Source organism: Mustela lutreola, chromosome 6 (genome assembly GCF_030435805.1).
Source record: "Mustela lutreola isolate mMusLut2 chromosome 6, mMusLut2.pri, whole genome shotgun sequence".
Taxonomy (NCBI): Eukaryota; Metazoa; Chordata; class Mammalia; order Carnivora; family Mustelidae; genus Mustela; species Mustela lutreola.
Window position 1 is genome coordinate 111,981,436 of NC_081295.1, and position 27,677 is coordinate 112,009,112.

At 35.0% G+C, this 27,677-nt stretch overlaps 1 protein-coding gene across 4 annotated transcripts in view; it reads left to right on the forward strand.

Moving 5' to 3' along the window:
* The window catches only part of ADGRB3 (adhesion G protein-coupled receptor B3), a 723,296-nt gene that overhangs the window by 637,772 nt on the left and 57,847 nt on the right, over window positions 1-27,677 (forward strand). For all 4 annotated transcript variants that reach the window (XM_059178365.1, XM_059178363.1, XM_059178364.1 and 1 more), the window contains 4 exons: window positions 17,915-18,065; window positions 20,693-20,762; window positions 23,374-23,440; window positions 25,941-26,026. In XM_059178365.1, the coding sequence (XP_059034348.1) occupies window positions 17,915-18,065; window positions 20,693-20,762; window positions 23,374-23,440; window positions 25,941-26,026 (374 nt within the window). The remainder of the gene's footprint in view (window positions 1-17,914; window positions 18,066-20,692; window positions 20,763-23,373; window positions 23,441-25,940; window positions 26,027-27,677) is intronic.

Genomic DNA, 27,677 nt, shown 5'->3' on the forward strand with positions numbered 1-27,677 from the left:
GAATCCATCATTACAAAATACAGCTGCATTTCTCAGGGATTTCAGAATCACACTTGTGCCAAGTGCTGCATTTTAAGCAAGGCTAAAAGTTGTCTTCATTCTTGAGTGATCCACATTAAAAATAAGTCAGGTTAAAAAAAAAAGTGAGGGTGTTTTGTTTTGTTTTGTTTTAATATTGGTGTATTTTGAGTTCCTGCAACATCCTATTTAAAATAGTTAAGTGGACATTACATTATTGCCATATTTCCTAGATTCTTCTAAACCTTTCTCAGACACTTTTCAAGTGCTGTGCTTGACCTACTTCTGCCTTTATTTATTGAAACAGGTGGAATATTTTTTCTCCTAAGCCCTATCAGTTTCTGGGTTCAAGATCTATAGTAAACGATACCAGAAGGATCACATACCTAGTAGTCCTCATTCATCATGGGCCAACTGGATATCCTAGTGGAAGAACTAGGGGAAGTTGTCCTGCTGACGGAGGAAAATTTGGGATGTATGGCTGGCACACATGTTAAATCTTTCTCTGCCACAGAGCGCCCAATCCCAAATAAGGGTCTGAGGTGGTTCATTCCATGTTATGTATTAAATTTTAAACTCGAGTGTAAATTCTGGTGGCAATATCACATTTAGGACAATATGAAACATAGGAATCTTGACATGCATGTACTAGAAAATCAGGGAGGAAAAAGGTAAGAATTTTATTTAGTGAGAAGTTTTACATGTTTTGTGAGAAGATATGCTCTAGTATAATAATTTTAGATGATAAAGGTCATTTCTAATTCAAACAAATCCACTAAGATCATTTGGTGTGGAGGAAAGTAAATGAGATATGAAATAAATCAAAAGACATGACTTTGGATCTTTACTGTGTGACTTTAGGAAAATCTCTCAGCTTCACTGGGCATGTTTTATTCATCCATAAACTTAAAATTACAGTGATTATATCTACTTTTCCTGTTAGATATAAGGTTCATACAAGATAGAATTTTATTTAAAGATTTTATTTATTTATTTGTCAGAGAGAGGGAGAGAGAGCACAAGCATGGGGAGAGCAGAGGCAGAGGGAAAAGCAGACTCCCGGCTGGGCAGGGAGCCCATGATGGGCTCAATCCCAAAACCTTAAGGTCATGACCTGAGCTGAAGGCAGGCTTAACCCACTGAGCCAACCAGGCATTCTGAGTTAGGGAGTGTTAAAGTTTTTTTTAAAACTTATTGCACTTCACAGATATTATTCCTAAGTGAAGGGGATTCAGTGGAGTTGAGGAATAAATGGTTCAGAGCCTATTAAAGGAAGTGTGAATAATTGGATTGATTTTAGAGCTTAGAAAATAAGTATAAATTTATTCCAGTTGGTTCATAGGTCACATTTATTTAAGCATAGTATATAATATTTTATCAAGAGAGAGCATGATGAAACATGTCTGTCTTTTATGTATTGATACCAAATGTAACAAATAGGCTTAACTGAATTATGGGAAAAACCCAAAACAAGAGTGATATAGAAAAGATAAAAGTTTATTTCATGCTCACATAAATGTGGGCAGCTCCCTGGTCACAAGGGGCCCATTTCTTCCTGACCTTATTCTGACTTGAAATTTCCACCTCAGTGTCCAAGATTACTGTAACTAGCTGCAGCCGTCATGTAAACATTCCATCTGATAACAAAGGAAAACAGGGAAAGAAGAAAAAGATAACTTTCCAATATTATTCCAATATTTCCTATACTATTGTCAGTCTTCTATGGGCAAGAATCTATTTATAGATTACCTTAAAAGAAAGGCTGGGAAGTTCAGTTTTTATTCTGGATCCCCATGTGCTCAAAGATTACTTTTTTTTTTTTTTTTAAAGATTTTATTTACTTATTTGAGGGAGAATGAGTGAGAGAGAGCATGAGAGAGGAGAAGGTCAGAGGGAGAAGCAGACTCCCCAAGGAGCTGGGAGCCCGATGCGGGACTTGATCCTGGAAGTCTGGCATCATGACCTGAGCCAAAGGCAGGTGCTCAACCAACTGAGCCGCCCAGGCACCCATTTTTTTTTTTTTTTTTAAATATTCTGCCATGTGAGAAGGACTGAGCAAGGATTGAGGAAGCTGGTCTTTTCTACAACAGTGGTGAAGAATTCCTCACACATAGTTATCACTAAGCAAGAACATATATATTCAGACCAAAATCTCCTTTGAAAGTATTAATAACAGAGTTATTTTCTTAAATTTTTTCATACGGTAAATATTTACTGGATAAAACTTATGTGCTAGGTATTCCACTGGATTTAATACAAGGAAAACAAACCTGACCTTAGGAAGCTATAATCAATGAAATAAGCATAAGAATAGAAGTTTCTAACAAATAATAGAATAATATAAGAGAAAGTGATTTTGAATTCAGGGAGCGAAAAAAGGTGTTGTATTATTCAAAGGTACAATCATTATATGCTATAGTCCTGCATTAAACAGGATCCTAGAAACCTGAAAGAATGTGTATTCTTCTCAAAGTGCTTCATTTACTACAAGAGAATATTTCATGCATTGAGAGGCTGTAATTGAGAACTGAATATGAATCATAATCTGATTCCCTTTAGAAATATACGCTTAGCATATTCATATTGAACTGAATAAGATAAATAAGTAGGTACTTAGAAAAGACAGGTATTATTTATATAATATTAGCTTTATTTGAAATGATTCAGTTATTTATAAAGTACTGTATTTGGTTCATTTGAATCAAGTCGATTCTGCACAAAGCTCTCTTCCTTGTGGAATCCTGGCATTAAGACATTGTGGTCAAAGTAGGAGGACAAGTTGTTAGATGTAATTGGATTCTCTTTCTTCTCTCTTTCCTGCTCCAATACTAACTTTGACTGCTGCCACGCCTCTCCTCAGAAGGCAAAAATGTATGGAGAAGAATAGAAGGAGGCAAGGTTGGAGGTGGGGTGAGAGGAGCGGTTTTCACCCTCTTAAAATGAGGAGAATGAAATTATAGCTCTTTAGAGAAGACTGGGAACACATTTCAACTCCTTCTCCTCCCCTCCTCACCCTCTCCCCGTCAACCTTGGGCCCAGATCTCTTTTTCTCTCCCTACACTACTGTTCTCCTTGTGAGTAAAAATGGAGGGAGTTTCTCCGCTCATCTACATTACTTTAAACTGTATAATTTAAAGTCGTGATATAAGAATAGAAGACTATACTTAAAATATTTGGTAAAATCTATTTTTGACATAATGGTCTTTGGGATTTTGCTTCTATTTTCCTCTTGACACTTTTTACTTGGTTGTAATAAATATCTTAAATATGATAAGAGGAAATGGTATAAAGCAAAACATGTCGTACTGAAACCAAAGGAGCTTCGTAACAAAGCTTGGGCTCAACCAAGAAACATTGTGATCCAGCTGTCACCATTTCTAAACAAAGTTTGAGGGTATTGCATAATACATTACTAATTTTTTAATGTTGTAAAAATAAAGTAAAATAATGCTGTACTTCCTGGGGCGCCTGGGTAGTTTAGTCGGTTGAGCATCTGACTCTTGATTTCAACCAGTTCATTGATCTCGGGGTTCTGAGATCGAGCCCCATGTCAGGGGCTCCTCATTCAGCAGAGAGCCTGCTTAAAGACTCTCTCTCCCTCCACCTCCCACACCCCCCCCAGATAAAATTTTTTTAAAAAATGTACTTCCTTCCTCCTTTCAACCAACTTTTTGCTAGTCTTGATTAGACTCTGGATTTGAAAGTGAACTGTACTAATAAAATTCAGTTCTATTTTATAGTGATAAAAGAAATCAAATAATTTTAGGAATCTGTTTTATCAAAAAAGTCAATTCAGTATATGAAGTATCCTTATCTTCTTGACTTTACTCATTACAGTAATCCAACTTAAACACATGCATATGTCGTAAATGCTTACAAATGTGTTTTTACACATATGTAATTTTTATGGTTTTGTGTAAAATGTTTAAAACTTGTCTCATGCTGGATTTTTCATGCACTCGGTACTCAGTAACTATTTTGATGCTAAATCCTTCAATGATAAAATCTTTTAAGACACGGTAAAGGAAAAGATCACTTGGGGTTTGTGTGGACTAAACTGTTCTTTTCCAATAAATGAATGTCTTCCAAAAAGGTATTTATAGCCGTTGCTTGTAAAAGTAATGGTACTAGAAATAGTGTGTTTTGCCATCTGTTATTTTTGTCCAATCTGGATTATAGTACTCTGAATGTAGTCATCTGTTCCACCTGCTGAGAAACTGAGAATCTAGCCTAGTAGGTTTCTAAACTTTCAAAGGTAATTGTTTATCAAAAGATAAGAAGCTTGAGACACTTCTTCGATTTTGCTTCCAGTGTATGAGATTTGTTACATTGTGATTTCAGCATTTCCCAACCAATGGACTAAAATCTTGATTTGTTCTTGGTAGTAGCTAGCTTCCATTGTTTCCATAGAGCTGGTTTGTATCTTCTTGGACATAATAGTAAGGTGTGCATCATGTGTAGTCAAAGGGGGAAGAAAATGGAACCATATACCAGATGCTCCATTAAAACAGGAACCCAGAGAAAACCCCTCTAGAAAAATAGCAAAACTAGTATTTCTTTACTTTTGCAGGGGACTAGAATTCTTGATTTCAGAGGTGGGCGGAGGGACGTCTATGCTGCATAGTCTTTGGTTTTGGAGCTGACAAGTGTGCGATTACTCAGCTCAAGGTAGCTTCAATGCTGCCTGGCAATTCCATGTTACCTGGTTTTCCAGTTCTCAAGAGAATTTCTGATTTGTTCAAACATATTCAAACCACTGATTTCCTTTCTACATCTTTAGCTTTAACAATAGACCCAACTTCTACTTCAAAAAGAATTTGGTAGCCATGATGGCTACCAAAGATAATGTAGCTAAGATATGCTATCTTATCTACATTTTCACCTCATCTTTGTTCCTTCCTTAAAATAAATTAAGAGAGGACTTTCTTCTTATCAAAGGCTAGTTCTTCTCTTGTGCTTGAAATTTCATTTTTATCAGATTTCTCCTGTCCGTGGAGACAGGACAGTTTCTTTATTTGATTCTTCACTTAACATTTAAACATACTTTAGTATTTCTCATTGTAGAAATAAACCTTATATTCAGTTCCCCTTGGAGTAATTATTAAAATACTGGTAACTACGGTCATATTTATTTAGGACTTAGTATATGGCAGATATAGTCTAAGACCTTTCTTTCTTTCTTTCTTTCTTTCTTTCTTTCTTTCTTTTTTCTTTAACTTGTAGAGGGGAAAGAATAGGAACATCTTGTCATACTTAGGTCTGGAGCTTCACTTCATTCTTGCCGAAGGAAGAAGGACCAACAGAAGGGTGCTCTCCTCACAGAAATCTCCCTCTGTCACTAATACTTCAGGAGAGAGTGAGTGATGGCCCCATCTAAGATCACAGAAATAGAGAGGTCAGTGAAGTCCATACACAAAAGGAGAATCTAGCTTAACAGGGAGGGTGAAAAGTTAATTTTTAGACATATGGGTTTGAAATATCTGGGGTTGGGTGGCTCAGAGATAAGCAATTAGGGATTTGTATCCAAACTCAGGATTGACAATTGGTACTTTGGAGTAGAAGTTCTTTGAGATCTCCCTAAATCAACATGCCCAGAGTCCTAAAACTGGCCCAATGATCACATTTAGCATAATTTAAGACTAGCCTTACTCTGTTGTGCTCTTCCCCGCCCCCCCACACCCTTCATTGTTAGCTATTGAACTCTATTTTCATAGCAGAAACTATAAAGAAGTCTATTCATTCTTAAGGTCATTCTAAGTTCAAATATAAATACATAGCAAAGGACTCCATTTTCATTACTCTTTCCAGAACTTTAGGAACTACCTAAGATGAGGTAAGTTACTCTAAGGGGTTGAGAATTTGCATGAATGGTCATTACTGTTTAATACTTTTTAGAACCCCTTGAGAACTAAACACTTTACATTTATTACGTGTAATCTTAAAATAACCCAATGTAGTAAATACTTTAACTCTCATCCAACAGCTCCAAGACTTTGAGGCTGTGAGAAGTGAATAGTTTGTGCAAGGTCACACATTTGGTAGCTTCCATGGCTAGGAGTCAGTCTGTGATTGTTCTAGATGCTGATTGTGAGCAATGGCTACCCATTAGAATCACCTGGGGAGCCCTAGCAATGCTGATGCTGAAGCTCCACCCTAGGCTGACTAGATCAGAATCTTAGGGGATAGCATTAATAGTTCTTCATTTTTAGAGCTCCCCAGGTGATCCTATGGCACAACCAAGGCTGAGAAATACTAGCCTGACTCTGCAGAGTAGGACGTTTTCATCCTATACCACCTCTGAATCAAAAACTATTTTAAAAATTTTTTAAAGGATTTTATTTATTTATTTGACAGAGATCACAAGTAGGCAGAGAGGCAGAGAGAGGGAGGATGGGGAGCAGGCTTCCTGCCAGCAGAGAGCCCTAAACGGGACTCGAACCCAGGACCCTGAGATCATGACCTGAGCCAAAGGCAGAGGCTTAACCCACTGAGCCACCCAGCACCCCTGAATCAAAAACTGTTTTCATTCCATATTGAAATAGTTTTGTGACACCAAGTCAGACTGGTGATTAAACTTGATAAATGGAATAAACAAATGTCTTTTTGATATAAAAGAGTTACTTTACTTTGCCTTCCCAATCCTCAGAGAAACGTTTTGTCTAGAAACCTCAACAACAGAGCTGCAAAGTTTTGCTTTCTTTGCTCGATACAAGCTGAAGGCAACTTTGTACTTCCATTTCTATCATCCTTTTTTGAGTGACCCTATATGGTGCTTCATTACATTGGAGGGTATAATTCCACTCACAATTGATTTTTCTCTTCTGTTATAGAACGCAGCATAAATCAATTCTCAGAGACATCTTAGCGCTTATAACACATTTTATAAAATTTCTAAATTATTAGTAAAGCTTTAGCTGAACTCTTGGCCTTATTTAGCAAGTGACTTAATTATATTTCATTTTGAATAAAATTGTCATTTTCTAAGCCTGGAGATAACAGTGTATAATGAAGCATCTGCTTGGTACAATGTACAAATGTTTAGTCTCCCAAAGGACACATTTCAAAGACTCAGATTTTCCTGTTATGTGTGACAAACTTTCCAAGGTCTTCAAAATATGAACATGTTTTCTGCAAGATACATATTTTTGACATCTGTGAGACAGATTTTTATCTCTATTGACATCTATCTAGCATTTCTTTCCTTTTTAATAGTACTGCTTCGTTTTAATATGAAATTATAAAAGCCTAGCAAATAAGAATTGTTATTGAGATTCTCATATTTAGCAACTGCCTGTGTTTCTTCATTCATTTGTTATTTCATATCGTACATGACTTTATATTAGCAATTTCTTCTGTTTTCCAAAGTGTTTTTTTCCCCAAAAAGATGGATCAGAGAGATGATAATGTTTCTTTATCATAGCTTTGTGCCATAGTTTTTAAGGAGGTATTGCAACTTTTTAGTAGTGAAACAAGAGTTTTCAAGAGAAAACTAAATCCTATAAAATCTCTTCTATTGATATTGTCCACTATATCCAAGAGGAGGAATGCACCAGCTAAGTATTTGGATCTATGAGAGACATTTGTCTGTTATCTACAAATGACATAGCTTTTGATATAGCATGTCACAGCAGCTATGGAATGAAGGAGGTTGAATGAAGTGACATTAACAGAAAGTTTTGATGGAATTAATATCATAAAACCTTTAATTACAACTTGATGAATCTTGTAGTCACAGTTCCCACTGTCTCATTGGGATTTGCTCTGTCCAGATAACCTCAAACTATGTTTGCACATGTGCTGATGGGCTCTTCATAACCAAAACTATATTTTTAAATGATGCATCTTTTTCTTCTTATCATCATCATCATCATCATCATCATCATGTTCAGTTAGCATTCTTCTTTTGGTTGTGATTTGGAAAAAAAAGACTAATCACTTAATGTGATTTTTGTTGTATATCTTAACATCTATTTATTTACCATCTCCATCCTGCTATTGCACAACAATTTGCACTGGCTTGATATAATGTAGTATAACCATAGAGATAAAAATATGTCAGCAAAGAGCAACATGTGGTAAAGAAAAGAACATTTGCTCCTTCATTTGCTACATGTGTAACTTCAGACAAGTTACTTAACCTCTCTGACCTTAATCTCCTCATATAGAAATAGTTACCTTATGGCATTGTCACAAAGTTGATGTTTAAGACAGAGTAGGTGCTTGATAAGTTAGTTTTTTTTATCATCTTTTAAAATGTAGTCTCAAAAAAAAATGTAGTCTCAAACATTTTCAGTTACATTTGTTATGCCAAATGAAAATTAATCCATGTATTTTAATTATGGATTAATTAATTATGCTTTTAACTATAACCTTATTATTAACAGCTATTATTTACTGAGCACTTACTATACATGGAGTTTTGTGTTATCTTTGTGCAAGCGCTTTTTATCCATTAATGTATTTCACACAGTAATTTATTTTTAGTCTGTAAAAACCTCTTTTTTGAACAATGTAAATAGTTTTAGTGCAACCTTTTAAGGGCTGTCTTTGAAATCACTATAGTGATGAACCAGAATTTCTTCCCATAACATCATTCACTTGTAAGGATTACAGGTGCATCTCAGAATTAAAAGGTTATATGTCTTGAACATGTTTTATTCCACGTGAATATCAAGATATACATATCCATAATTTTTCCAGTTTTATTAATAAATAACTGATATAAATCACTGTATAAGTATACAGCATTCAGCATAATGGCTTGATTTACACATATTGTGAAGTGATCACAATAGGTTCAGCCAACATCATCCATCTTTTCATATAGGTCACAGTGAAAAGAAAAGAAAGAAAACAAGAAAAAAATTCTCCTTGTGATGAGAACTCTTAGGACTTACCCTCAACTTTCCTATATGTCAAACAGAAGTGTTAACTATAGTCATCATGTTGTCTATTTACTTATTATAGACAAACTAGTGTGAGAGTGGAGGAAATTATCTAAATAATTCAAATAAGAATTGCTTCATATGTAGGAATGATTCCAGCTCATCTGAAATTGTTAAATTTTGCAGTAACTTCAGTAATTCTTGATTTCCCCATAAATACTGCAATTAAAGTATGCAGATATTGATACTGTTTGAGAGTTTCTAAATATTCTACTGAAGTGTTTCATCTCAAAATTCTGTTTTTCATATTTCTAGCAAAAACAAGCTTCTCTGCATTCTCTATTGCTTGGAGTTTTTTTTTTTTTTTTTTAATATCCTATATCTCTCCTCAAAAGCATTTTCTCTTTTGCTTTTTGAAATAGTTACATAATTGGTGTCAATGATTGCTTATTTTTAAATGCTAGAACTCTTTGATTTATTTGAATGCTGGGAATAAGGTAAACATAGTTCATTTTTTCCCTTAGAATCCTTGAAAGTCTGCCAAATGAAAAGAATAAATAATTATATTTTACACTTTAAGAAATTCATCTTGGTATTAATGTAATAATATTTTTCTAGAAAGTTGGACTTAAGGAATCATTAAGATTTGAAATAAATTAGTAAAGCAGGCATCTTTGACCAAGAAATAGGAAACATAGATAAGCAAATTTAGAGGCAAAAAAAAATAGTATTTCTTAAAATTTATGAGGACATTATCTACAATCACATAGTAAGACATTGGAAAATATAAATGAAATGGATAATTAGTGGTAAAATATAAATTGCCGAAATTAATTCAAGAAATGAATAGCTCCGTTAGACTTTTAATTAGACAGTATTCATGCTGTTGTAGAATTTTAGAGCTACGGAAAACTTGAAAGACTCTATGAGAATGTTAAGGTCCAAAGTCTTTGTAGGAGACTTAAAAATAGTTCCATATGTTAGATTTGGAAATTAGAAAGTCATAGGTGATTCCTGTAAGAGGGACACTGAGGGGAAATGCTAGAGGGAAAGAAAATGTGTAAACATGTAGTAAAGAAGCTGATGGATAGCTTAACCTTTCAAGAAATTTGACTACAATTGGAAAGAGAGAGAACCACCCAATGAGAACCACTGTGAATAAACCAATAAAAAGAAGGTGGATTGGTTGGTTATTTGAAGATAGAGATTTCAATAGATTTGTCGGCTAAGAAATTATGTATATAGGTATACAGGAACTAACTAAAGGAGACAAGTATATAGTTGACCAAATATAGGATCAAGCATGGTTACTATGCATCAAACCTATATGCACCATGCTCTTTAATCTTTACAAAAGTCTTATGAGGTAAAAGCTGTAATTATCCTCATTTTTTTAATGAGAAAAGAGAGGCACACAGATTTTAAGTAACAACCAGTAAATGCAGCAGTCAGTGTGTGAACCCAAAATGCCATTCTAGGGTCTATCTCTTAACTCTATTATACCACCTCCTGGAAGGGGAAGGGCCTGATTTGGAAAGGAGGAAGGGGGTAAAGAGTATGGGGAATATGAAGATAGCAATAATATGGATAGTCTGTTTCTCATCTGTAATGTTGAAGGCAAGGTTATCTGATTTAGGAATAAGAAGGAACATTGAGAGCATATAAAAGGTTGTGAGGATTAGACTATAGATGTGCAAAAAAAAAAAAAATTATCAGAAAGCAGTGTGACAGAGTTAGGGAAATGCAGAAGCCCTGGAGTCAGAGACCATGGTTTTTTTGTTTTGTTTTGTTTTGTTTTTAAAGATTTTATTTTTTATTTATTTATTTGACAGAGATAGATCACAAGTAGGCAGAGAGGCAGGCAGAGAGAGAGAGAGGGAAGCAGGCTCCCTGCTGAGCAGAGAGCCCGATGCGGGACTCGATCCCAGGACCCTGAGATCATGACCCAAGCCGAAGGCAGTGGCTTAACCCACTGAGCCACCCAGGTGCCCGAGAGACCATGTTTTAACTCCTCCTCCTAACTCATTAACCATGAGACATTGGCTAAGTAACTTAGTCTCTTCAAACCATCATTGGCAAAATAGGGATGGTGATCATCTGTCTACATATTATTCTGTTTTATGTCATTGGGAAAACCCTGTATGCTTCTTTCTTTTCTTTCTTCTTTTTAAAAAAAAATTTTTTTTAAACTTTCTGGGCTATTCTTTGTATTTGATTTTCTCTATGACTTAGAATTGGTTTGCCAAACTAAAAGAAGAAAATTAAAATTTGATGGGAATTATATTGAATATATTTATCAGTTGGGGAAAGATTGACGTTTATATGACCCTGATTCTCCAATTCCCATTTATATTTTCCCATTTAATCATGTCTTGTTTTGTGCCCCTTAATTAAATGTTGTAATTTTCTACATGAAGCTCCTGTTAAATGTATTTGAGTTGTTTTATGGTTTCTATCGTCATTATGAATAGGACCTTTTCTTTCCATCTGATAATCTTTCCCTAGTGGTACAATTTCCCTAGGTACAATTCATTTTCTCAGTTTCTGAAGGACTTAGACTGATTTTGAAGGTTTTTTTTGTTTTGTTTTGTTTTTTAAAGATTTTGTTTATTTATTTGACAGAGATGACAAGTAGGCAGAGAGGCAGGCAGAGAGAGAGGAGGAAGCAGGCTTCCTGCTGAGCAGAGAGCCCAATGCTGGGCTCAATCCCAGAACCCTGAGATCATGACCTGAGCCGAAGGCAGAGGCCCAACCCACTGAGCCATTCTGGTGCCCCCTGCTTTTGAGGTTTTTATTTTTCTGTTACCACCATAGTCTCTCCTCACTCCCCCACTTTTTCTGTTCTTGACCTTTTTTCTTTTTTCCATGTTGGAAGATTTTTTCAATTATCTGAATATCACTGGTTGTGTATTCATGTATAAAAGCAAGGCCCTAAAAAATGACTTAAAGTTCTATATGGGTAGATGGACTTAATGAAAGATTTCACAGTATCTTAGTGAAGGATGAGCCAGCATCTGAAGATTTCTTCCCCCTTGGGGGTGATTTTCATTTCTGACCTGCTAGCATTCTGGGAGCAGAAGTAAGGAGAAAATGAGACGAGGATGCTTAAGAGTTAATATTTACACTTGTATCTGCCTTGTACACCTACCCATTAATGAGACTGATACTTGAGTTCAGAACACAACCCATTCAATTTTGCAGAGACTAGACCTCTCTCTGACAGTACAGGACTTCACTGAGTTGGAGAGGAAACACAGAGTTTCAGCTATTCTGTATATAGATTTTCAACCAGCCTCTCTCTCTCTCTTTCAGCCCCAGGCAAAGTCTTTTTTATGTTTCTGGTCCCTACTGTCTCTAGGTATTAAAACCTTTTGAAGGTCTGCAGAGTCAGTTGGGTCCATTACCATCAATATTTCCATTACCACCTCCCACACTCTATAAGCACTTAGGTGGTAACATTCTTTGTCACTCTAAGTCAGTTATGCCTTCCTTTCTCAACATCTGAACTGACGCATCTTGAGTTCACTGTTGTCTACTGTCTGTTCTTTTTCCTGTGGCTTAATAATTTGGTAATGTTAACATGGTTTAGAAGGGAAAAGAGAGATAAAGTTGTCATCATTAATTATAAATCTTCTATTATATTTTCAAATGGATATTGATGGTGTATTAAAAAAACTTTATATATTGATCTCAGTGTACAGGAAATATAATTTTTATGTATTTATCTTGTATCTAGCCGCTTTGTTGATTCTCATTATTATTTCTAACAATTTAAAAATAGATACTCTTGGGTTTTCTAATGAGATATATTTCATTTTTTTCTAAGTTTTTATTTAAATTTCAGTTAACATACAGGGTAGTATTAGTTTCGGGTACAAAATTTACATATAACACCCAATACTCATCGTAAAATGTGCACGCCTTAATCCCCATCACCTATTTAACCCCTCACCCACTTCTCTGGTAACCATCACTTTGTTCTCTATAGTTTAGTGTTTGTTTCTTGGTTTGCCTGTCTCTCTTTTTTCCCCCATGATCATTTGTTTTGTTTCTTAAAGCCCACATGTAAGTGAAATCATATATTTGTCTTTCTCTGACTGACTTGTTTCACTTAGTGTGGTACTCTTCAGCTCCATCCATGTCCTTGCAAATGGCAAGATTTTATTCTTTTTCATGGCTGAGTAATATTCCACTATTTACTATTTCCTCTTTATCCATTCATCTGTCAGTGGACATTTGGGATCAATCAATTTCCCTACTAGGAATTTACCTAAAGGATACAAAAGTACTAATTTAGAGGGGTATATGCTCCCAGAAAGCTATAGTAGCATTATCAACAACAACCAAACTATGGAAAGAGCCCAAATTTACTATGAATTTCTGAGAGCTGCAAATTGTTTTTCATTATAAACTTAGTTTTGACAGTTTATTCTTGTAGTTTTCTCAGTTTTTGTTTCACATATTTGAAAAATTCTTAGTTTCATAGAGACATGTTCCTTTGGAAATGTCTTTATGACCTGCTTCTGTATCAGTATGAAAAGTCCTTCATCTCTTTTAATGCTTTTTTTTCAATATTAGCATTGTGACACCTGATTTTTGCATGTTAGCATTTGCTTAAAATGTACCTCTTTTCATCTCTTTATTCCTAATTTTCCTCTGTCATTGGGTTTGAGGTATATCTCATAAAAACATTACTAGATTTGGTTTTTTTTTAATTCAATATAAACGTTCTTAACTTTTAACTAATGAATTTAAAAAATTCTCATTTCTATAATTTCTGATATGTTTGGAATTATTTTAGGTTTTTTTTCACTTATATTTTCTAGTTTATTTTGTCCCTTTGCCTGCCTTTAGTTAGGCTGATGAATTTTTTTTTTTAGTTCTATTTTTCCTCTACTATTTTATAAATACATTATTTGTTTCTACCTTTTGTGGTTACCTTAACATCATTAATGCACATATTCAAACATATTCTTCTAACATCTAGAGCTAATTAGTATCTCTAATATTCCTGAGAACAACAACAACCAAAAGGCTTAGCACACTTTTATTTTCTCCTAATCCTTTGTAACTTTCATTTCCCTTACTTATTAAGCTTCACTTACATTATTTTAAAATTTTATATTTAAGTGGTTGTATTTTAAAAATTAAAATGTGTACATTTAAGCTTTTAAATAAACATTTGTGTAAACTTGGTGTATTTTATTACCCTCTTTGCTGTCCATTATGTCTTTTATCTCATTCCTTCCTCCTGGATTTCTTCTTATTATTGGTTTATATTGTCTAACAGTTCTTTCAGAGAGAATCCTGAGGTAGTAAACTTCAAAGTGCCTTTAATTCTAAAAATATCTTTATTTCTGCCTCTCACTTGAATAATAGCTTTGGTGGGTGTAGAATTCGATCTTCAAAGTTATTTTCCCTTAGACTGCTCAAGATACTATTCTCTGTCTTCTTGTATCCTGGGTTGCTCATAAGGAATCTGATGTCAATTTGATGCTTCTTCCTTTGTAAGTAATCTTTCTTTTGACTCTGACAGCTTTTAAGATTTTTCTCTTTATTCTTGATGTTCACAAATTTCATCACAACATATCGAGGTGTGTGTGTGTGTGTGTGTGTGTGCGCACACGTGTGTTATCTTTAATTTATCCTTCAGCCCAGAGGATCTTTGAAGTTCTGAGAAGCTTTTACATAATCTTTCTTTAATGCTGCCTTCCTTGAAAATTTCTCTGTTTTTTCCTTCCAAAAGTAGTTTCCAACAGATGTAAGAACTGTGTGTCATCTGTGCATCTTAATCCGCTATTTCCGTGTGTTCATCTCTGCTTCTAATATCTTGCTTTGAGTTGGGGATTCCTTCAGTCTGCACTCATCTGTTTTGTTTTTTAGGCATTTCTCACAGACTTTAATCAACCACAGTTTATACTTCTTTTCTCCCCAGTTATTTCATGAAATCTTTTTCTTTTATCCCTAAGGACTTGGGGTGAATGGTACACATGAGGGTGACAATGTGAACAGTGCTCAGTTTGCCAATTTAATACCCTCTCAAGTTTTGTGATATTTTTCAACAGCAACACTCATCAGTTGTAAAGGACCCAATTGAGATTCAGTAGGGCAGGTGTAGGAGAATCGAGTGATTTGCTTGAGGTACTGGTGAGTCTCGGGTTTGAAATGACAAGCTATCAAGACTCAGCTGTTGTTTTGGGATGCCTGGGTGGCTCAGTCAGTGAAGCATCTGCCTTCTACTCAGGTCATGAACCCAGAGTTCTAGGATCAAGTCTTGCATCAGGGTCCTTCCTCAGCGGGGAGCCTACTTGTGCGCTCACGCTCTCTCTCTCTCTCTCACACAAAAACAAAACAAACAAACAAAAATTCAGCTATTGTGGGAGTCAAAAATAGACACACACATGAATAAGGAGAAGCTATAGATCTGAACAGTGACAGTGGATCCAGTAGTTGGCAGATTGAACGTATGACAAAGTGTAAACCTGTCTATATAGGTTTAAGACAAAGTGACTTGGGAGTTTGAGATTTGTAAGTCTAAAAATCTCTAGTACTGAGGGGATCCAAGAAATGGTTGATCTTCATGGGCTACTGACATGGGATTTAGATTATGTGGGAGAAAAAATCAAAGAATCCTGAGCCCTGAAAATTAGAATGGCCACCCTATGGAAACTGAGATGACAAATGTGGTAAATAAAAGCATTTATTTGAAATTTGCTATTATAAAAGTTGTATTTTTAAAAGACGGCTTAGCAAATGTATCAGTAGAAAAATTTTGTGTTTCTCTATGTAGAGTATCTGATTTTATACAGATTCTTCATATGATGAGGCAAAGTGTATTCCTCTTTCTTTATTTCTCAGGAACATATATTTTGTTATACTTTTCATGTATGACTAGTTTTGTGTCTTTAGACATTTTAGTCCATATATATATACATTCTTTAAGTTGAGACAACTTTCCTTCATAGTTAGAGAACTTGCTAGATATATATGAATATGCATCTGATCATATTAGAACGCTATTGGTCATAGAAATGGTTCTTACTTCTCTAGAGTCTTTTTTTCCTACACATTGTGGCCCATATTCTAATCCAGAGACATGAATTATTGCAATAAATGTCAGTAGCCCCAAATTACATGTATTTCAATTTGTATTAGAATCGAAGTACATATCAGAAAGTCCCAAGGCAACAAACATAATAAAGAAAGAGCAAATTATAAGTCTCTGTATTGACATATTGAGCGTTTTCTTATTTCTTACAAAATCACAGTGCATCCAGTACTTAGCATTTAACATTTAACATTTTTACATTGTTTTATATAATCTTATACTGATAGTTTAAAAATGGAGAAGGAATAATTTTGCTAGCACAAACAATTGAGATGAAACAAACTGGTGGAAGGAAGTGACAGGTGAATTAGAAAGTGTAGCTAGTCTTCAGGTATTAAAGGGAAGAATTATCTTGGAAATTCAAATTAGGATCAGGAACTGCAGATCAGGAGTGAGCAAAGTAGTCAGCTGTAGATATTCAAACCTTAGCTTGGAAGAAGTCTCAATGTCTCAAGTATGGGAGGGAGCACAGTTGGTTACAGTTACTGCGTTATACCTGAAGCAGGAATAAAGGTCTGAGGAAGAGGGTTTGGGAAATCCATGATTTTGTCATACAGCAAATTGACATCTTTATGAAAATAAGTCTAAGTAATTAAGTATATTTAAGTGCCACATGAAACAAGGAATCACATGCCAAAAACTAGTAATGCTTGCTTTAGTACCATTTGCAAAATGATGATGATTGTGGTCATAATTAGTTCAACCACAGGCTATATGCCTAGCACAGTGCTACTCAGCTTCTGGACATTATCTCTGAACATTTAAAAAAAAAAATCCTGGTGAGATAAACATGGTAAAGTTCTTTTTATAAGATGGAAAGAACTAAAAAGCTGAATTAACATCTGGTGAATTTTAATAGAATAAATAATAGGATTAGTTTGGGCCAAAAGTCTAAAAAGCTGTTCTGCTTTAGCAGTATACTGGAGTGGAGGCGGGAAGATGAGGGTTGTACTTTTATTTCTCTGTTAACGAGTTTATTATTATTTTTTTCTAGTTCTATATTTGCTCTTTTCAGTTTCTGGGAATAGCAAGATGGAAACTGACAGAGGAAGAGAGTAGTTTAGTTACTGGTTCTGCTTGATGAAGACTTGGATTTGAATAAGATTTACACAAAGATATTGTGCCAGTAGTGAAACAAGTAGCAGCCCTTACCAAAATGAACCTGCTCACCTTTGCAGATGAGTCACAAGTAACTATTGCTAGGCAGTAGCAAAATAAAATATCTGTGAAATCATGGCTGTGTACTGCCACTGACTCAATTAACTTTTCAAAATGATTTTATTAGGACACACATTGGAATGTAACAGTACAGAACAATGTATTAAGGACTTTAAAATACATATGTTATTTTTGTACTAGGCTATTAGCCAAATCTCATTTTATACTTTGCTCTTACACCAGGAATATCACATTTGTATAAAAGCAATTTTTCCTTTTGGATAGCTGTTGAAATGTAATCTTAACATCAATACAGATAAAAAATCAAAACAAAGAATTATCAGCTAGAATGGAAGGATAAAGAATGTAGCCAAAAGAATGATGCAAGATGTCTGTAACTTAAATTAAACCAAAGATAGGTTTCTTTACATAATAATTACATTTCAAGGAAAAAAACTTCAAGTAAAGTAGTAATGGTAATCTCCCTTGGGTTTTAATTTACATTCTGCCTCCTCCTCATAAAAAAATTGAACATGCAAACGGAATTAGGACATATTTTTTTCTATCATAGATATTGTATACAGCATAAAGACTGCAGGGTTTCTAATTTCTGTAAATAATTACACTGTCACACAGGAGAGGTAGATATTTGAGATAAAAGCAATGAGTCGAAGATTAATGATCCCTTGGAGGACACATGATTCTCCCCCACCATATTCAGTGTGAGTCTTTTTTGTTTCCACAGAGCATCTGTACAACTACCACTGCATTTTTGCACTTTTTCTTCCTGGCTTCATTCTGTTGGGTCTTGACTGAGGCGTGGCAGTCATATATGGCTGTAACTGGAAAAATTAGGACACGGCTTATAAGGAAACGTTTTTTGTGCCTTGGATGGGGTAAGCATATTAATATACTCTTTCATGCTCTTATTAAAATGACTTTGAAGACATATTGAAGCTGTAGAGTGTGATTATCCCCAGGCTACTTTTCTTTATGTCCAATTTGATACGTGGAAGTGGAAATATATGAAACTGGTCAGTTTTGAACATTGGGCATTTGGAGCTTTAAAAAGGAGTAAATATTGGATGACCACGTAGCCAGTCAGTGAAGCAGTGGTGTAACCGGAGTCCTGGGATAGCTCTAAGCAGAAAAGCAAAGTGTTCACCGCTCATATGTCCTGAAAACACAAAATGTGCTAAAACGTTCGGGGCTCAAGACAGGTACATGTTATAGTCACTAGTCATGTACTACTCTTAAGAAAACTTTAGGAAGTCCGTTCCAAGAGAGCTCAAAGCAAGTAAGGACTAAGCTATTCATGTCACAGGAAGGAAGTGATGTAGAGTGAAGTAGTAATGGAATGAATGAAGCCTCACAGCTAGTCAGGGGAGTCCTCGGAGGAGAAAAAGAATTGTTGACAGACTGAGAATTAATTTTTTTTTTTTTTTTTTTTTGCTTATCTTTATCAGGAAAAGTTTCCCTCAAATTGCCTTATGAAATGGACATCTTGAAGATTTGTGTTTTTCATAAGGCCAGTTCTAATGCTTGATTGGAATTAATTAATTAGCTTCATTTACTTAGAATTAAATTAAGAACCTAGTTTCAGAAAACCTCAGGATTTTGTCATTTGTCTTTGTGTTTCAAAAACTTGAACTAAAAAAATGGGGAATTTAGGGCCAAATATACAGCAAATACCTACTATACAGGTAGACTAGAGAATAGGGTGCTTGATGGAGTCTGAAAAATTACAAGTAAGCAGACTTATTACAATAGCAGAATAATTCATACTGGAAAAATTAGGATTCAGATTATTTAAAGATTATCCATCAGGTTTCAGCAAGGTGCTGTCATATGCGATTAACATATGAGGGTTCTTTGCGCAAACAAATGGGAAAGCCATTAAGAAGAAATTGGAGGATGTATTCTACTTATAATTTTCATAAAACTTTTGTCTGGATTTTATGTCAAAGACCTTCTAAAGTTAGATTGGTATTGAATCAGGGAGCACTTTTTATCATGAATTAGTGTCATAGATCCAAGAAATATAGAATCCAGGTAAGTGACTTCCCTTAAATATAAAGAGTGGCAATTTTCTGGATTCGTAACTAGCTTATTTAATAATATCTTTACCAAAGATCTTGAGGAGAGAGCTCACAGCTGGTCTCCAAGTTTACAGATAATATTGCTACTACTCTGAGTAGCAAAAAAGCTAAGCGGATGGTGCTAAACTATCAAGAAGTCTGAGTTGGCAGATTAGTGGCATACCAATTTCATTATAGCAAAGTGCAACATAATAAATTTAGAAAAAAATAAATTGTACAAAATGAAGATTATTAATGCTCTAGCTATGACCCAGGAGAAAATATTTTCTACTGAACTTGGTCTAGTCAATCAAAATGTCATATATATGTGTATACACACACACACACATGCATGTGTGTATACAGGGTGGAGGGAGAGGCATATCTGTTTTAAACTATGACGTATCCCTCTGAGACGTTCCTCATAGTTTTTGGTCATTAAACCTCATGAAGGAAAGTGATGTCACTTAAAAAGACTCATAGAAGAGAATAGCAGGAAGGGGAGGAAATGATAGGAAGAAAGAAGATGGGCAGAAGGTGATTAGATGATGGATTTTTCTACCTGAAAAGTCAAACATCATCTTCCTGAAAAGAAGTCATGATCAAAATGAAAAGAAAAAAAAAAGGAAGAAGAAGAAAGAAAGAAAAGGTAAATAGCATAGATTAGACTGAACTCTGTTCACCGAGACACAGGGACATGCCACTGAACTTGGGTAATGAGAGTGTGATTCATATAAATGTAAACTAAAAGATGTTAGGTCAGTATTGGCACAGCTATGCAGGCAATTGAACTCCAAGAGGGACTGAGTGATGTGTGGAGAGATACCTACCAAGAAGTCCATGAAGAGAAACTGTTATATATGTTCTGAACTTTGTTCAGGATTGTTAAAAGGAGGATAATCAGGAGGCCCCAAAATTAATTCCTTAGAGCCCTTAACCTTGATCCTACATTCTCGTTGTAATAAGTAAATTGTAAAGAATTATGTGCTAGGATTTATTTTTTCTCTTATTGTAAGTACAACCTGATGTGGATCAATACGAGGCCAACTGAATGTTCCACTTCTGTGATATTCCATCACAGCACAATATCCGTTTTTTGCCTTTCTGATTTTATAACTATAAATTTCCTTTATAACAGCGTAGACCCCTAGGGAAAAAAATAACTTAAAAGATAGACTAAATCTCTGTTATTAATTTCCTTTAAACCCATGTCAAATGTGGTGGTAACCTAGCAACATTACAGAAGTGCACTGAGTTAAAAGACCAGCTGTCGCTCTCATATTTTTGTACTTGAAAGAAATTTTGTGATGGAAACATACTTCACGAAAGAATTAAAGCAATGGTAGTTCTCCAGTGTAAGCATTTTGAGTCTGTCCTAGCTTTCTTGAGCCAGAATGCACAGTGGTTACAGCTGAATGTGATGTGTGACAATGCTTCTCTTGCAGGTTTACCAGCATTAGTAGTGGCCACATCAGTGGGCTTCACAAGGACGAAAGGATATGGCACTGATCACTAGTAAGTCCATCCACAGTGATACATCATGTTTATAATTAAGTAAATCATTATCTATGCTTCATTACTCTTGGTTGGCACTGCTGATGGCTTGCATTTTGTCACCGAGTCATTAACTAGGGTAGAAATCGCATTAGTGTGGAATGATGTAAGGTAGCTTAAATGCACAGAGCTTGGGAAGTATATGCTGAAGCCCTGTGCAGAATCCTTGTTTCAGTTTCCCACTATCTCATAAGACCAGTGCATTTCAAAATGCTTCAGTATTTATTTTGTGTGTTTAATCTCAAATACAATCTTGGGAACTGAATAAACCCTGGTGGTTTAACTTTTAGCATAAGATTCTGATCTGAGCTTCTGATTTCACTGATGATAATATATATTGGTATCGACCAAGTTGTGTCATGTTACTTCAAGTTTTGTTGCTATGTTTTTTTGGTTGTTTTTGTTGTTGCTATGTTAAGGTAATACGAAAACGTACATATCAGGGGAACCAGTACAATACAGGTTAGAAAATGCCTAGGCTATGGGAGAAATTAGAGGGAAGAAATACGGCATGGTATCAGCCCATCCTAATCACAGCTATAATACTGATAAATTCTATGAGAGAATGTATAAGTAATGTTTATGTTTAACACTTAAAATGTAAAACAATACACTTTCGTATTTTCCTTCATCTGCTCTTTCAAGCTGAGGCGGCAGTTGAGAAATGGAGAAAGAGATGGGCACATCTTATTAGAAGCATAAATTTTTAAAGTGAGATTTTCTGTTCATCTTCAGGTTTGAGGTAGGAATTACTGCTAATTAGACCTTCTGGTAGATTCATCCAAATGGAGATTGTGCCAAAAGACATCATGTCACCTGCCCATCCAAAAGAAATTTCCAAAGAATTTAAAGAACTTGTGTCATTAGAACACTTGTTTTCTTCTGCAGTCTGTATTATAAACACACAAATAGGCAAAGCTCCTGGTTGTTTGTTGTAGAGTACTGCTTACTACAGCGCAATTACCTTTAAGACATTACTTTTTACAACAGTAGGACTCTTTTGGAATAAACCCAGTATTTGAAAGGCACTGTATTGGGGATATAGAAAGAGATAGGATTATAGATTATATGGTTCCAACTTTCAAGGAGTTTGTGATTTAGACAGAATACAATATAATGAATAATGTATCAGTTTGAAGATTACCTTGCACAAAAATATAGTAGTAATGTAGTGGCAGTCTGAGAGACACTGACTACAGTGCTGCATCAAACTAAAGGCTTTTTCTCCAGTTATTTTATTAAAAAAAAAAAAAAAGGATATTCAGTTATCACTCCCAAAATGGGAAGTAGAATTTTATGTGTCCACTCCTGTGGTGAGGAGAAATAAGTACATTTGAATACATATAGACAGACACATTTGTGTTATGTATACATTGATACATGTATTGGCATGTATGCATGGGTAAATATTTAAATATAAATAAATATATATGTGTGTATATATATAAACACACACATCTGTATTTTTATTTATAGAATTACTAGGTTAAAATTTTTAATTAAAGTATAATTTATGCACAGTAACATTCACCCTGTTCAATTATAGTTCTGTGAGCTTTAATAAATGCTTAAGTCAGATACCCACTACAACTAATATAGAAAAGTTTATTCTTAGAACAGATATAGGACTGTGATTGTTAATGGTTCTTACTTTTGGAGGCAGCATGTTCATTCTGCAGAGCTAGAAGTAATATTGACAGGGTCGCATGTCAAAACGGGTGCATGAAATACTGGGCATGACCCATTGCATCAGCAGAGATAAAACATTTCCTGGTGCTTTCCTTATATTGACTCTCTTGGACTCTGCACATGCACATGGGCCATCTTGCAAGCCCAAGTTGCACCCCGTGTTTTCTTCATGGTCCTCTGCTCTGAGAAAACAAACGTTCTCACTCAGATGGGTTACCGTGTCTCCACCATGTCTCTAGCAATGTAAACCTGCATCTCTTGGTGAATTGAGTAATCGAAATAAACACAGCTGCACTTATTTTTATTCAAAAGCTTATCTTTAGTGAATTTGCTTAGTAGACTGGGGTAAAAGTAAAATCAGAGGTAAAAAAAAAAAAAAAAAGCATAGAAAATATAGATTATCCATTCCCTGCAATGATGGCTTTTAAACCAATTTCTCCCATATCCCAATGGCCTCAAGAAAGAACTTGTAAATGACATATGCAAGACTCTGAAAGCATGCTGTTCTTAGTATTTGAAAATTTTCATAATGGTTATAAAGCAGCATTTTACGAAACTTATGTAATAGTCACCTTTGTACTGAAAGTCAATATAAAAATCTCACTGCAAGAGTAATTTGTCTAAAATATTTTAACTGCCTGAAAGTAAGGTCTTATAGTAAAAGTTTCTTTTCTGTGAAAGGTACATAATATTTCTCACACATGAAATGCTGTAATTTTAGCTTTTTGCCGTATCTCCTAAAGCATTTTGTTTAATTACAAGCCTTTGAAAGGCTTGTGCCAAAATTTGAATGCTAAGTACATAATTCAAGTAATTTTATCATACTTCATGGTTTAACACTTATCACTAATTTCTGTTAGTTTCTATCTGATGTTATTTTTAGCTGCTGGCTGTCTCTTGAAGGAGGACTTCTCTACGCTTTTGTTGGACCTGCAGCCGCTGTTGTCCTGGTAAACATCAAAGTCAACTTCTGTTTTCTTAGCCAAGAAAGCCTGCTTTGCTTCAATTAGAGTGATGGTTTTGTATTTGTTTTGTAGAAATTTCAAAGTTCAATGTATTATTTCTTCATTATCAATTGTTACTTAAATTTGAATATCAACTGCTATTTAGTCCCTTATTACTCTAAAATATTCTTATTTTGAAGACTGAAGACTATTAAACATGGGAGTGTGGGATTTCTCTTACAGTAATTTCACATTTGTGAAGAAGTTTGAGTAAGTTTCAATAAATTCTTCCTCGTTCCTGTACCGAATTTCATCATTTATTATCATACCACCTTATACTATTCTGTATGATCTACATCATTGTTAAGATCTCTTAATTTTGGTAACTGCTGCCTTCTGTCAAATATCAACAAGAAAATACCCTATACAGATGTTAGACTTTCAGCATCAGTGCTACAGACATTTTGGACAAGGTATTTCTTGGTCGTGAGGCTGTCCTCTATATTTTAAGATGTTTAGTGGCATCCCTGGGCTCTACCTACTAGGAAGGAATGTCAAGTCAGTAAAAATCAAAAATGTTTCCAGATGTTTCCCAAAATTCCCTGTGGATAAAAATCACCCCCAGTTGAGAGCCCCTGCCATATTTTATGCATAAGGATTTAAATTGTTTCTTTTGGGAATCTTGCAAACATGAGAATTTTCTACCAATTTGCCTTTCTTTCCCTCACTCTGATATTATTGATTACAAGTTCTTCTTGTCTAATAAATCTTTAAATGAAAATGTAAGGGGGGAAATGGTCTGAATTAAATACAAAGATCCGCATTGCTGTGAAATTAGAGTTCTAATTGAAAATTACCCTTTGGTTTCTTGAACGATTCATTCAGTATATTAGAAGCTAGCCATATCTTTCTTAATAACTCTGTATGACTTTTCCTTTCTTTAAAGTGTGCTCTCCTTTTCTCTAAACTACAACAGGGAACAGAAACTGTGCATGATTCACAAGAAAAAAATCTAGACATGAGTGTTAGAGAAGAGCATAGGGAAATTGAAACTATTAGACACAATTTTGTCTGCTGCATTGAATTATTATTTAATCAATTATCTCCCTAAGCTACTAAGTTAATATACCTATAACCCTAACATGGAGAAACAAAGAGTAGGCGTATAATTGAAAAACCAAAGTTTGGTCTTTGGAGTAGTGATGGATTCCCTCATGATTAAATTGTAGATTAATAGAATCCATGGAATACACTTTTTTCTCTTAGTTCATGTAATGAGAAATGTGAAGATGAGTAAGTCTTTCTTTTGATTCAAGGGTTGTCTTGCCAGAGAAGGTATGAGAAGTGACAACTCCTAAGACCTTACCTAAGAGTTGCTTTGGATCCTTATACCAGCAGTTAAACAGATTTCAGCTTTATGTTTCGTCAGGCCAATGTGCTAGGGAAATGGAATCAATCTATCTTTCTTTCGTTCTTTCTATTTCTTTCTTTCTTTTTTTCAAATTAGTCATCCTGTTTAATTTAAAACAGATTTTTGTGAACTGCTAGTTTTAATGTTAAAGACTTCACCATTTGCATTGGGGGATGCACCAAGATTCTGTTGATCATGGAGGGTAAGGGGCAGCAAGGCAAAATGAAGAAAATATTTTTCTTTGACTATCTTGGTTTCAGCGTTGGACTGGATTCCTTTTATCAGGAGGTGCTGATAAAAGGTTAGAGAATTGTGGGTGCTCGTCATAACAAGCTGCTACAAATAGACCACAGCGATCTCTACAGCTTTTTGCAATTTTACTTGAGAAAGAAAAATATGTGTGATTTCATTTCAGATGTATTATGCAAAAGACCTTTTAAGTGAGAGTAAGAGAGTCTTAGAAAATGCTGAGAAGTGTTCAGTAGAGCACATTATAAGAATTGGTCTTAGTGTCCATCTCTTAAAGGATTCTGGTGAGTTGAATAGGCTTCCCCCCTTTTTCTAGAAAAAGCATGGAACATGAAAATGTGCTCCACCCACAGGAGGAATGGCCACACCTCCTGGGGAATGCAGGCCTTCTGTTCTCCTTGCTGGGGACAATGATGAATCCTTAACACATTTGGCTGCCAGGGCTCAACCTAGTCTCACACTGTGAGACCGAAAATCTTTTGACTCACAGGGTAAAACTCAGTTTGGCCAATTGATTTTAATCAGGGGTGACCTAGAATGCCCGATCGGTGTAGTATGGCACCTTTTACGTTAGACAATTAAATGGTAATTTCCTTAGTGTGAACTGCAAAGCGTGGAAATGAAATGTACTTAACGTACTTTAAAACTTTAAAGTGACACACCACTGTTACATTGTTCTGTTCCGATATGCATTATGAAATATTTGATAGGTGATTTATATCACCGCTATTGTGAGTTCTGAATTTGGAAGTGGTTATAAGTTAATAAAAGAGGGTTTTCAGGAGAAAGGGGGACCTGATTCCCTTCAATATCATTGAGAGGTCAACCTTTGTTTCTGTTTGACAGGTCAACATGGTGATTGGCATTTTGGTATTTAATAAACTTGTTTCCAGAGATGGGATCCTAGATAAAAAGCTCAAACACAGAGCCGGGTAAGCTGCAATTGGTGGATTTTGAAGGTTCTTGACCAGTGAATCCCATACTCCAATTCCAGATCATCATTGACTGCATTTTGACTGTGCCTTGAATTTTGTTCCTGATGAACCGGTGTGTTTGGTAGATTCTGCCATTCAAGTTCAATGTGCTATTCTGAAGTAATGTGCCAAATATCTAAAAATAATTTGAAAGAGCATTAAGAAAATCTGGATTTCTTTGTGCATATTGCCTGTTTGTAAGATAAGAAGATTAAATGTTAAGGCTGGACTTTACACACTTGTTATTTTTTTTCAAGTTTTCATTTAAATTCTAGTTGGTTAATATACAGTGTAATATTGGTTTCAGGAGTAGAATTTAGTAATTTATCACTTAACATATAACACCCAGTGCTCATCACAACAAGTGCCTTCCTTAATGCCCATCACCCACCTAACGCATCCCCCCACCCCCTGCCCCTCTAGCAACCCTCAGTTTGTTCTCAATACTTAAGAGTCTCTCAGGGTTTGCCTCTCTCTCTCTCTCTCTCACTTTTTTTTTTTCACCTTTCCCTGTGTCCATTTGTTTTGTTTCTTAAATTCCACATATGAGTGAATTGATATTTGTCTTTCTCTGATTTAGTTCACTTAGCATAATACTCTAGCTCCATCCAAGCCGTTGCAAATATCAAGAGTGCATTCTTTTTTATGGCTGAGTAGTATTCCACTGTGTGTATATGTGTGTTTCTTCTTTATCCATTCATTGGTTGATGGATATTTGGGCTCTTTGCACAATTTGGCTGTTGTTGATAATGCTGCTTTTAACATTGGGTGCATGTGCCCTTTGAATCAGAATGATAATACTTATTCTTAGGTGAACAAGGCCATCTAGTTTGGGTCACAAAGGACAGGAGGGTACTGAACATAATGTCAGGGTGTGACACAGCTCGAGACAAATCTTACTACGGCAAAAATAGTACATTTTCTTTGATTGTATATTTCACAATTTCTTCACATGAAATAATCACTTATGAAACACTATTTTTGTCATTTTTTTTTTCATTCCTTATGATGTTTTGACTATAACTTGCTAGGAAGATTTATTCATAATTTTCACTTGCACATTTTAACCACTTACAAAATTTAGAAAAGCATCTCCTTTGATTTTACTGTCACTATGATATCACCACATTTAATGACTCATAACATTTCATAAGCGGGTTGATAGTGCCTTGTAAGGTTACATGATTACCTCATCATATACATTTGTAAAAATCTGAATGAAATATTAATGCTTTGAATTTCCCTTTATCTCTTCTTGAAAATTTTTATATCTATTGAACTGTACTTTGATTCAAAACTTACCCTACAGTTGTTATTTCTTTAATAACTTATGTTATTATTTAAGAGTCACAAAACTTGATCACTGATCAGTGAGAATTTTGAGTGCTTTAGGTTTCTATAATTTACGTAATGATTTATGTGATATGGTAATCTAGGTATTGTTCCCCCTAGTAAAAGACTAGTAAAATGCTTTGAATACAAAAACTATATCCTTCATATCAAGCTTTAGAACTGCAATGGTATAATAAAAACATCATTGGAGGTTCCTTAAAAGGAGGGCATCACTTACCACTTAGAAACTTTTTTCACTTCAGATGAGTCTTCACAG